General features: G+C 41.1%; 1 protein-coding gene across 5 annotated transcripts in view; it reads right to left on the bottom strand.

Annotated features, from left to right (window-relative positions):
- Positions 1–13,120, bottom strand: part of ncanb (neurocan b) — a 182,673-nt gene that overhangs the window by 166,737 nt on the left and 2,816 nt on the right. For 4 of the 5 annotated variants that reach the window (XM_084354923.1, XM_084354927.1, XM_084354926.1 and 1 more), the window contains exon 2: positions 8,997–9,113. In XM_084354923.1, coding sequence (XP_084211049.1) covers positions 8,997–9,113 — 117 coding nt within the window. Of the gene's footprint in view, positions 1–8,996; positions 9,114–13,120 lie in introns of those variants that run through there. The other variant, XM_084354928.1, reaches the window with a different exon arrangement.

Raw genomic sequence — 13,120 nt, forward strand, 5'->3', positions numbered from 1 at the left:
TTGAAGGTTTTCTATGAAAACCTCCTAACTCATGTGATGTAAGGCCACATTGTTTTTCTGTCTCCTTGTTAAAGCAACATTATGTCTGTGTTGTAAGCTTTTATTAAAACGCTCTGTGACACTACTTTTATTTCCCAACCTTGTGGATGGTGGGTTGAGCAAATCTGCCCGCCACTTCACAAAACCAATCAAATTCGGGTGCTAATTTCCAACCCTGGAACAAACTACACAACACAAACTGAAAACTGAATACAAAGGAGCATAAAGATTAGACACATGAGCATGACATAATGTTTAAAGTAAGGTTACCACAGGCTTTGACTCCAGGGTTCATCCAACATCTCCTCTCTCTTTTTCGTCAGCTCTCTTCTTTTACGGTCTAATAAAGTAGAAATACTTTTAAAAGTAGGTGTGATAATAAATTCCCACCAATTTGTACGTGACTGCTTTCACAGCAAAATTCAATTATCTTCCTGTCTGCAATGATACCATTGTAATTGTGAACACCTCAGTCTGTTTCAGGGAATAAGGAGCTATTCTGAGAAATAATGTACTTTCAAGATGTTTTCAGCATTAACAAAAAAAGGTGTGTTGCTTGAAATCGACCAACACACGAGTACAACGAACAGTACATACTGGAATGGACAGCTCCTAAGTGTGATTTTCACTATGTCTCAGTAAAGTGAGCCCCATTTGGGTTACTGGCCCTCGTAAGGTTTTACAGGTTGTACATGAGCAAAAGGAAATGGTCTGTGGTTGAAGTGATGTGGAGAAGATATGAGAGCCATGAGCCAAAAAGTACAAAAAAAAGGTCATTACTGTCCTCTGAGCTCCAATTATGTGACATTGTTCATTGAACATCAACATAATAAAATGTCTGCCGTTAGGTAGTTACTGTTTTTATGGCGTTTTGGCGCTAGTGGATCCTCACAGCAAAGACATGAAACAGAGCGGGAGAAAGCTGCTATCGTGCTCTTTACAACAGATGTACATGCCCTTTTCTCTGCACTACAGGAGTTTCACAAAATGTTATTGCCACTGCGATCATCATTGCAGTTTAAAACCTTTTTCTGTGTTATAGCAAGACCATTCAAGTGTTAGTGAGCTGATCTTAATATTAAAACATGCACCTAAACTTGCTTCCCTCTGCTATTGCACTATTGCACGAAGCACAGTCACCGGAGAGATGAAACTGCAAATCAGATTTCCTTTTTTTTATAATCTTATTCAGTAGTAAGGAACATGGAGTCCTGGAGTTCCAGATCCATCTGTAATGTCTTTGCCTTCCAGTGGACCAAGAATATTCTTCACTGCTTCCTGTAGATGTGAGGTACATCAAGTTATTTCTCCTTTTTTCATCAATTTACTCACCGTCCACATCCACCATCTGGTAAATGGGCCGTGGCTGGCGAATATAGCAGTTTATTTTCATTTTACTGAGTTGGGAACTTATTTCTACAGATAGAGAGAAAATCATATTTCACCAGCAGATCTCAGTCCTGCTTGACATTGATGTATTACTTTGGTCTAGAGCATTCCCATTCACTTCTCTGGTAATTGCATTTGGATTCTAGCACCTGCATACTGGAAGAAAAATCTCAAATGTAAACAAAGCAGAAAAATACAATTATCCAGTTTTGAAAATGTGCCTGAGGGGGCTCATATAAGATAATACTGTCTGAGACAATAACAGTAATATGTTGGATTGAGGGAGACACTGATGGAGCTCATGTCGATGCAGATCATTTACTGTGAGCTCTGCAGAGGGAGAACATTTTTACTGTTACACGAGTAAGAACATACTGAAGATGTGATGCTTCAACGTCAACAATAAGCAATATCGTACATCTGGTGATAGCAAGCCGTAAATGTCCGTAGTCGTACATAGTTCTCATTATTGACTATCCTTCATTTTAATTGATCTTTATCTGATAGCAAACAGTAAAGGGGCAGACAGGAAACAAGGAAAGGATGACGTGCAACAAAGGTCACCGGCTGGAATCTAAACCAGGGACGTTACAGTTATGTGATATGCCCCTTAACTATTCGGCTACACCCATACAGAGTTTAACAGCCAGCCAACTCCCCTCCAGTTAGGCAGACCTGAAGAAGCCTCTTGAAAGAGAGGTGAAACGTCTTTAAGAAACTGAAACGTCCAGTTGCCTACGATACAGCACCTAGATTTACCATGACCTGGATGACTGAGAACCTTCATCAACATATTCGGCTATCAGGACATCACCGCATCATTTATTTGATTGACTTTGATTAATTTTATGTCTAACAAAAAGTCAAGAAAATTAAAGATAAATCCCATCACAATTTACAATTACACAAGGTAATATGATTATCTGGTTGTTTGTTTTCTCTGATCAACAATCTGCAATGACAGACAAAACTAAAATATATTCGGTTTGCAAGAAAGCACAAACAGCAGGCTAAGTTCCACAATTTTGCCTGATAAATGACTGACATGACTAATCAATTATCAAACATTTTGTCAATTAATTCTGTTGATCATTGATTCATTAATGATTGATACATCATTCAATCATTTCAGCATTAAAAAACTAATAATAATCGTGCATCAAGAGTAAATCTACATACACAATGTAAGTCTATTAAATAAGACCTAACAAGATAAATATTCATGCCTGCACAAAATAGCTTTTATTCTCTTTTTATGGATTGGGTACGAAGGACATGGAGATCTGTGGATTTTGCTGGCTGTGCATAATTTATTTGTAATCGCCACTTGTTCGCGCCACCAGCACAAACAAATTGCACAAACCAGGAAAATGCACCAAGGTCTGTTTTAACAGAACCAAACAAGTTAGATGTACAAGCAATCGTAGTCTTGTTTAACAATGAAATACTCTTGAGCGTCCTTGGGACTGAACGCTCTGACCATTAACTGCAATGACCCCTGTTTGAGCACTGTTTGCTTTTCCTCATCTCTCAATTATCAAATCTCTGATAAATTTATAAAATGTTCCCTAAACGACACATAAATAGAACACTCAGATGCTAGTGGAGCAGAGTAAATACATAATATATATACTGCTCAGGCGTAAGGATATATGTATGGAGGATGAGCACTATGAAGGAGAGCCAAACCGCCACAACAATATTTTGGCTGCACATTTTGAAACACGCAGCCAACTGGATTCAACACAAGGCAAAAAGACTCTGCATGCGCACACACACACACACACACACACACACACACACACACACACACACACACACACACACACACTGTTGAAAGTAGAAGACAAGCAATGCGGCGCTCACATTCTAGATGATATTTTTCCAGTCCAGACCCTTTTGATGTCAGCACTTATAAAATCCTCTCCCATCCTCATTTAGAAAGCTGACTTTAAAAAAAAAAATCAAAACACAGGTTACCACTTAGTGAGAGGAGCAGAATTGCATCAGACAAAAAAATCCAGACCAGCAAATGTTGCAGATTTTCAGTGTAATTGGTAGAATATGTAATTATGTGTGCACATGCTTTCAGTTGACTGAAACTTGATTAGAGCTGACATCAATTGACTTCCACAAATTTACAACCCAAATCAGAATCGCTGTGTTCAATGAGTAATATGTATACCTCAGTTTTACTTGGATAAAAGGAAAAAAATCCTCAAACATAAAATTTTGACAGGGCATCCATCTTGATATAAACATCTTCAGTAAACATAAAGATGCCAAAGATACATACATGTACATTTACTGGACTGAGCTGAGCAGGTGCAACAGAATGTGTCCATTGATGGAGAATGGCCATTAAGTGCAGCTGATTGTACATTTCCCTCGCTACAAAAATTCACTATTATTCCCTGAAGAATATCCTTCTGAGCGTTCTCACAAAGGCCATTTGTATCTTCATTTTCTGTAAATGAGTTGTGCATTACTGTGATCAAAGATAAACCGTCGAATAAACTCTTTGTTCTGCCTTGTAATGAGTGACAGCAGCAAAACTCTGTTAAACAACCTGCCCTTTCTTTACAAAGAGAGATACAAAGCCTTTAATGTGACATCTAATAGCCACATTAATATTACGCTGTATGCTTTCCTGTCACTGTTTGGTATTCAGACACACAGCTAGTGTTTACTAGAGAAGCCATATCTGATGTAAAAGCCCCAACTAAGTTCTATTTGGTGAAGCAATTAAGTTAATGGACTGCCGCCTTTGCACTTCCTGCCATCACCGGACTACAGTCAGCCTCACTGCATCAATAACTAGGTTAGTTGTGCTACCTGTGCAATACAGTAAATCTCTGTTATGTTCTGCAGGATGACTGGCGATGGATGGATCTTTCAACCACTCCTCCAGGATGGATGACTCATTTTCTTTTTGCTGCAGGAGTTAATTAGGCTTGACCAAGGACCGTCTGTGTTGGCCAACTAGCAGATCTCTGCACACTGCCTGACCTGATCATAAATAATGTCTCAAGATGTTGATAAAGGTTCTCAGTCACCCAGGCCATGGTTATTCTAAGTGCTGTATCGTAGGCAACTGGACTGAAACACGTCCAGTTGCCTACGATACAGCACTTAAAATGTCTCAAGAGTTGCTGCGAGTCAGCTCTGCTGGTTGGTGGTTGCTTTAGGAGACTATAGGATGCTCTTTTTAGCTACAGAACAGTGCTGGAGCTTGTGTGGCGTCATTTCTTTTTGGCTGTTTTTTTTCCCCCCAGCACTACCTGTCTATGCAGTGTCATATAAAAACAAGCAATCAGACTGCACTGATACCATTTGCGCACATGAAAATGAATACTGCCGCCTGCTCACTTGCATATGGTCCACTCTTTTTATTACAGGCTTTATGACAGACGTCTCCCTGACAATTGCATCATATGAAATGCACTTCCAAATTAAAATGTGCTTCTTTTGTGAACGTGTTCAAATGGAAGCACTCTCCCCGGCTAGCCTTAACATTAAAGGACCTGACAGAGACAGAGAGGAGAGAGAGGAGAGGGGGCGGGAGGAGGAGGGGACAGGAGGGAGTTGTTGAGTGTCTGCTGATGGGCTAACTCAATTTCAGGGAACACAATGGAGCCAGAGGCTGATTTCCAAAAGGCAAATTGTCATTCTGAGCAGTATGGCACCTGTCTGGTGAGTTCATCCCCTGTGCGGTGGGTGTACTCAGGGGAGGAGGCTGGGACCAGAGAGGAGGACCACATTATGGTGGGGACCACGATGGGAGGGAATTGAAAGTGAAACTGTTTGAAATGCGTTTGAAATGCATTGAAATGAAAATCGGGCCGGCTCTTATGGCTGCTATTGGAATCCATTCAGAAAGGCACTCAATTGGTTTTGACCAGATTGAGTGGGTGAACAGGCGGGGGTCGAGTGAATCGACCCAGACAATGATGCTGTTGCCTCGGTGACGGACCAAGGACCCCGATCCCCAGGAATTCTGCCGCCAGTCCTCTCAACCCCAACCACTCCCCCACATCCATGCAGAAAAAAAACACACGTGCACCCATCCTCCACCTCTATTATTTCTCCATCTTTCAGACTGTGGGTGTACCATCAGCTGCTCCCCCCCCCCCCCCCAGCCTTCATCCAGTGCTCCAATTACAAAGCTGTCTGCACAGATTAGAAAGGCAGCCTGTCTGACCGCAGCTAAACACCTCTACATACACAAACACAAAAACTGTGCTGTGCAAGCAAAACAGTACATCTTACTCCATCAACGCGCATGTACATCCCCTCACTGTTCCACTCTATAGCATTAGCTGACATTCACAGCGACGCATACATATACACACATCTGTCAAACCAACACACTTGACCCTGTCTGTATGCACACACACACACACACACACACACACACACAAACCAAGCACGCAGCAGGTGCTTGTCGATGCTGTCTGTCACCACCAGGAAGAAACAACAAGCTGTAATGAGAATGAAAGCTCCTAATTGAAGGTGCCATCTTTTTTAATTGCTGTAGAAACAATTTGCAGCAGTTAAAGTAGGTAGTCCTCCTGCATGTTCAGGTGTCTGCGCCATCACAGGAGAAGGGTTTACACAGCTCGCTCTGTGGCAGGTACTGTAATGCAGAGACACGACCTCAACAAAGCAGGCTAATATTCTCCTCTATTATAGTCTTTTTATGTCCGCATGACTCACTCACCTGTCTCTTACATCATTATCTAATTTATGTGTGAATAACAGCCTTGTGCTTGAAAAAACAATTCGACTCACTTGTCCCTGAATTTTTTACGCTATACTATAATGGAAAATAAATCATAGTGAAATAAGTTGATGTAACTTCCTCTAGTTTTTCTTTTTTTAACTTCACTATAATAATATTATACTTCTTGCTATCCTAAGTGGCTACTTATATATGTGTGTGTTTCATTTACCCACTGACTCATTTTTCCTCTTAAGCTCCTCTTCTGTCATGGTTTCGGTTTTTGGTTTGTTGTTTCCTGTTTATTTTTATTTTTTTGAGATTATGCTGCAATCCATTGCAATTCGAAAGTTGACATTTCCGAGTCGGTATTCCAGACTTCTAAATCTAAATGCGTCTCATTGCATTTGCTCAGGAAAACATGGACGCCCACAGCAAATGGATGTTTGGCAAGACTGCGAACTTCACAAGCGACTACAGCTTCTGATTTAACAGATTAGGGCACTTAAAAAGTGACAGGAAGAGTAGGCTCCTACTGCATGCTCACAAAGACTTCTATCATGCATAAAATCAACAGAATGGAAATGGCGACTACAGAGTTGTTGTCACGGCATGTTTCACAACACAAACGCTACATGAAGTGAAAAGTGATGAAAAGATAAAAGGCAATTGTGCGCTGCCATACTGCTTTGATTACATGTGTGTTTACGTCGGGCTTGGTGGATCTTGCTTGAGTATCCGACTTGGAGTTCTGACTTGGATGACCGTTACATTTATTTTTTCCGTGTCGGGGGGCGTTTTTTTCTGAGTTTCTGAGTTCCGAGTGCAATGAAATGCAGCATTTTGTCCTCACGTCATGTTTCACTTTCTGTCTCCTGTCTTTGTCTGTTTTCTTGCCCTTTTTCTGTGTACACCTGTGTTTCATTTGTTCATCAGCCATTGTGTGTTTATGCCTGTGTTTACCCCTGACTCATTGTTGGTTCATCTGTGTCTCTTGTGTTCCTGAGCCTGTTACTCTGTCCTCATGTTTCGTCTGTGTTCCCACTTTGTTCTCCGTTGCTTCTAGTTTGTCCTAAGTTTTGTATTTTTCCTTGGACTTTCCTTTGCCTTCCTTTTGTTATTTGTGTTTGGATTTTTGCCTTTGGACCAGCTTATCATTTAATCTTGCTTTTCTTGCCTACCTCCGTGTCTATATGAGTCTACCCTGAGTCTTAGCTTGTGTCCTATCTTATGGGTCACTGTGGATGATTAAAAACAGATAAAAACAATCATGAGGTACCTTGGACTCACTGCAGAAAACAGAACAAGGGCCAAACTAAAAACGGTTCTGTATTTTGAAGGCCATCCATTACACAGTGCTTTTAACTGCGCAGCTCATTCTGTGAATGCTAATGATGCCTCAGTGTTCTACTGAGCAACTCAGGAGGTCTTTTGTTCCAGCAGCGGTCAGATTTTTGAATGAACACTTTTAGATGTGGTCTCCATCCATAGCCCCTTTCTTTTGTATATCAGGTTTCAGATGGCTGCTTATGGTGTTATTTATTTATTTATTTGTCGTGTGCTGTGGATACAATGTCTGTATTATTCTGTTGCCTGCATGAGCTCATTTGGTGGTGAGTTTCCCTACTAGAGATTACTAAAGCTCTCTAATCTAATCTAGTTTGTGCTCCTCTAATTAGGTAATTTACCTAGTACGTATGTACACTGTACACACAGAACCAAAGTGAGTTTTTTTCATTGATATTAATGACATTTTGCCTGAAATGTCATATTAAACCTGTATTAATTGATGAAACCTGTATTAATTGATGCATACCCTGCATACAGAGGACACAGCCTCTGTATGCAGGGTGCACGCTCTCCCACCTGAGCCACCGCAGCACCCCAGACCTCAGTCATAATTTATGTTTAACACTTTAATTTGTTAACATGTTGCCTATTCAGCAAACACATTGCATTATTGGCATTCATTTGTCATGTTTCATTTTGTCTGTCAGGCTTTCCTCGTAACTTTGTTTTGGTCTCCTGAGGTAAATATCTTACTCTTTAGCCACAAGATGTTTCACAAGCTAGTTGTTGTCTGTTGTTAAATTCTGGGAAAGCAGTGAAGGCTGCTGCAGAACCCCTGAAGTGTGGTACTTTTAACCAAACTTCAGGGGTTCTGCAGCAGCCTTCACCTTTTCATTCTGTTGTGAGTTTGAGTCTGTTTCTCTCTTGGTTTCTATTGCTTACTCTTTCTCACATAAAGTTTTCATTTCTCTTCCTGTGACCTCTTCCTCAGACTCCATCCACAGTGTTAACAAAACAGAAAATACTTTTCGGGCGTGAAAGTGAGTGAATAATTAAAATAATGTGCGCCAGGTTGCTGCTAAGGCAAGCTAAATATTGTGTTTTATTCATTTCGATTCAATTCAGAAGGCTACGATGTGGTTATAAAACAATTATTGATGCGTGTTTTATTTCTATACATGATTTATTTTTTTCTCACTGTGTGTGTACTTGCTAGTTTAAAACATAGCATATTTATAATGATCCATTATTAAAATAAACAAACAGACTTCTATTATGTTGCTAGCAGCCTTTCTTAGAATGTAATAATTCTGTTACATTTCACCATCATCATAATGGCAATCAAATTCAATTTTAAATTTCCATTTACTGCATTGAGACATAATCTCCAAGAGAAAATCATGATGTACCTAAGAATCGATCTTTTCCCCCACTTGTATCTCACTTGTGGTCCAAGAAGAGAAAAGGGATAAGGTCAGATTCAGCATCTCTTGGAGATAAACCAGGATTATAATCATGCCAAGCTAAACTGCAGCAGGTAAATAAAGTCTGCACTTACAAGTTGTCTGCTCCATCTGACACCGAGTACTGGTGAGAGAACAAGGAGGAGGAGGAGGAGGAGGGTCTCTGAAGTGCTGCTCTGATGCTTGGCTGCTTGTCTTCACAAGGTGTGTTGCTGTGAATAAAGTGAGACAAAGAGATTAAGAGGATGGGAGGCGGGGTCATGCATGCAGCTGGAGCTAGCCTGCTGGAATACAGAGCTCGAGGATTAGTTCTCCTCCTCGTCTAGACAGCTCGAGCTGCAGAGAGGTGAAAAGAGCGATGTGGAGGACTTCAAAGAAACAAAGGATGTGTCTATCTAGCACTTCTTGTGTAGTCGTAAATGTCATTAATATGTAATACCTTCTAAAAACAACAGAATGTCACAGCTTTAATCCAGCTAATTTCCCTTCTATTGTTCTAGTCCACGCTCAAACCTGAACCTGAAACTCCCTCAACCATGAGACCCCTGCTATTCTTCATGACAAATCCCCGTGACCTCCCCATAAAATGATACGCTCTCGCTTCTCTTTGCACTGCGGTCTCCAGTGGGCGCCCGCTGGTGCTCCGGTCATTACTACAGGCCCATTTCCTTGCTCAGATATCAGAGGCCAGGCATGCGGTTGTGGTAGCGAGGCTGAGAGGGGTGAGCGAGGCATGTCCTGTGGGCCTCCAACCACGTCATGAGTGAGCAGGGATTCTGTCTGCTGGAGCATGAAGTGGAAGCAGCCACACTTCATAAATCCTGCCCGTCGCGAAGCTGCACATAGTAAAGGGATGCAAAGCCCCGGGGGAACAAAAGAATTGCAGTTCTTACATGCTGTGTTCAGCTATACAATACAGGAGTGGGCATACACCTGCATTATTCAACCATCGCAAGTCTGAAAAATTGAAACCAATATTTGAAACTCTTGCTCTGTGTTTGCTTGGATTGCATCCACATGTACTAATTCATTGCATATTTTCTCTAAAATTCTGCCAGCAAAGTCACTAAGTAAACCCAGAACTCCATTATCCTCCAGTCATCCATCAATCTTTCTGTCATTTAAAGCAGTGAAAGCATGCGTGTCCACCTTTACACTGCCTGGAAGAGCAACACAAAACCAAGTGGAAAGTGAATTCTCTCCGTGTTTACACAAACAGAGGAACAGACAACGAATCAAATCTGACGCTCCCTCATTGTGACTGAATATATTACAAGCAATCGTGCTTTGTAATGAAGGCAGCGGAGCATATTGTGCAAATGCTCTGCTTTTTAATGATTTAATTAGAGAACCTCACTCAAAACTGGAGCAGAAAATTTCAACATGGAGATGAGCAGGGAGCTCTGCCAGAAAAAGGCACCGCGACTCAAGATCCTGTGTTAATTGCTGCAGCAGCCGACAGATGTGCCTCACGTTTCTGCCCATTTCCTGCTTTATTAAAATTAGTTGGACCCCAAAGAACGCCAACTGTTGTCTTCCTAAACCAAATGATTTATGACCACTAAGCAGCATCATGTCATTCTAATTTCCGACATAATTTACAAAGGATGCTGTCTGTGGCTTCAGGCGGAGCTTGTGTTAAAATCATTAACTACAGCTATCATGAACTACCGATCTGTCCCAAAATGACACACGTAATAGGTACAACTTCCAAGAACCAAACTTCACAAGTGTCAGATCTATTTTCTTCACCACCAGTGACTAGATCAACTGACTCCCCCGAAGTCCCAGAAAGTTTCAGCTCTCCAGGTAGACGTCTCCTTCATCAAACTAAACTACACAAAAAAGTTCAGTAAAGTCACAGAGCAAGTGCAGACAGTTTGTCATGTGGACCAAAAGGGGACAGCTCGATGTGCTGTAGTGCTGCCCCAGCCCGAACGCTGTGTCCCTCCGCTGACAGCAGCATGACTATAAATCACCCGACTCATTAGGATGATCTGCACAAGTGCCCACAGCTCATAAACTCTGGAATAGACCGTAGTGACTGTTTTACCTCCCGTAGCATCTGCTTATTTACCTCTCAATACAGTCAACATACGACCATTGTCATTATCTATTAATCTGCCAATTATTTTTGCAATTATTTGGTTAATCGTTCGGCCTAAAGATGTCCAAAAATCACAATTTCCCAGAGCCCAAAATTACGTCATTAAAGTACTTCCTTTGTCCAAGTGACAGTCCATAACTCAACGACCCTTCATTTACCATCATAACTGACAAAGCAGGAAATCCTATCATATAAGAAGCTGGAACCAGCAAATGTTTGACATGTTTGCTTGAAAAATTACTTAAATGATCAAAATAATTGCCATTTTTATGCCAATTTGCACGATACTATAAGGTGCAATATGTAAGAATTTGCCACCTGTCGAATTCATACTCAACACAAACAGGGGGAGCAACCTTTGAATGCTACAAATAAATACAGGAAAGAGTTGATTTGACACTGATGCGCTTCTCTTAAAAGGAAGAAACTATTACGATGAAAAAAAAAATGAGCAAATATATCCCTCAAGAGTGACCCTGATTCTGTTGCCAAGGCTCGAGATGATTGGTGGAGGTAAACTGCAGATATTGAATCCTAAATGTTTATAACTTCATCACACTTTGTTGTGCTGAGCTTAGAAAGCTCACACACGTAGACAGCTCACTCAATAGCACGCTCCAAGGTCCAGACTTGAATAGACAGACCTACCTAATGTTTCTCTCTGCTCCTTCATCCAGGCACAGTGGGCGTACTTTTCATTGAAACAATATTTAATGGTCACATTGAGGCTATGAAAAGATTTTCTGCTCACATGGACAGCTTCATGTTCTCCAAGGCTGCATTAAAGGGAACATTAGGTGCGATCACTTGTGGGAAAGCTGTGAAAGAAAAATTCAACAATGGATAAACATAAGGTATTATTGATAATAAATAAACATCTTCTATCATTTGGTAGAAGCTCTGTAATAAGTCAGAGGGAACAAATGCACTGGAGAAACTCGCAAAAAGACTTCAAGTATAATCACTGGTCCATGCGAAACTACCATTTTTAATATAACAAAAAAATCATCCTCAAAGTGTTAATTGGTGAGCAGTCAGACTTTTATTTGCACGTGATGGCAACCAAAGTGGCGTGAAAAGTGAGTCACTGCAGTGAGGCCAAAAAGCCAGCTGGGGTGAAGCACAAAGTCAGTTCGCCAACCACTAATCCTCCCTCATGGGACATAACCCAGAAACAGAGGTGACAAAATCTCAGAGAGCAACAGCAACCGCTGTGGTGAAAGAGTGACAAATACGGCTGAGGGAACGTGAGGATTTAAGTCCTATCAGTGACAGAGGTGAAGATAATCCTCTAACAAGCTCAGTGAGCAAGGAAGGCCATTAAAGTGTCTTTGTGACAAAGCTGACCGTGATATGTTAGCGAGTAGATGCGAACAAAAACTACTCGTCCACAAGACAACAATTTTAGTGACAAGTAATCAACACGTATAGAGCCCACCTTGGCCAAAGTCAAAGGAAAAGTTTGACATTTTGCAAAATTTGCTTGTTCACATTTTCTCCAAGAGGCAGATGAGAAGATCAATACCACTCTGATGTCTGTCCCTTTAAATATAATGTAACTACCAGCAACCACTTAGCTTAGCTTAGCATACAGACAGGAAACAGGGGAAAACAGCTGGCCAAGCTCTGTCCAAATGTAAATAAAATCTGCTCACCAACACCTCTTAAGCGCACCTGAGCGGCTTTTACACATGGACTTCTTCCCTGAGATTGTCTGGACATTACCCAGAGGGTCTGTATGTATGAAGTACAACGTCTGGGTAATGTCAGCTCAAGCCCATGTGTAAATAGAGCAGGTCATTGGAGAATTCACAGCGAGCATGTGGGTGTGTTGATGATAAGGCAGTTACTTTCCACCCTTTTTGTTATGGCAGATATGTAAAAATACTTGTGGTGTTGATACACATCACTGATGAGTCATCCTCCTCCTCCTCCATGCTCTACTTGGCCAAACTGAGTACTCCTAGTAGATGATAACACGTCTGACAATCTCCTTGTGTCAAAGGTAGGGGTGTCATGATTCTCAAAATCCACAATACGATTTGACTTTCAATTTAAGGACTTTAAATTAAAAAGTTGTTTTTTTTCTCAGCCCTGACAGCTATGCCAATG

The sequence above is a fragment of the Pagrus pagrus genome (assembly GCF_965226575.1).
Source record: "Pagrus pagrus genome assembly, chromosome: 6".
Taxonomy (NCBI): domain Eukaryota; kingdom Metazoa; phylum Chordata; class Actinopteri; order Spariformes; family Sparidae; genus Pagrus; species Pagrus pagrus.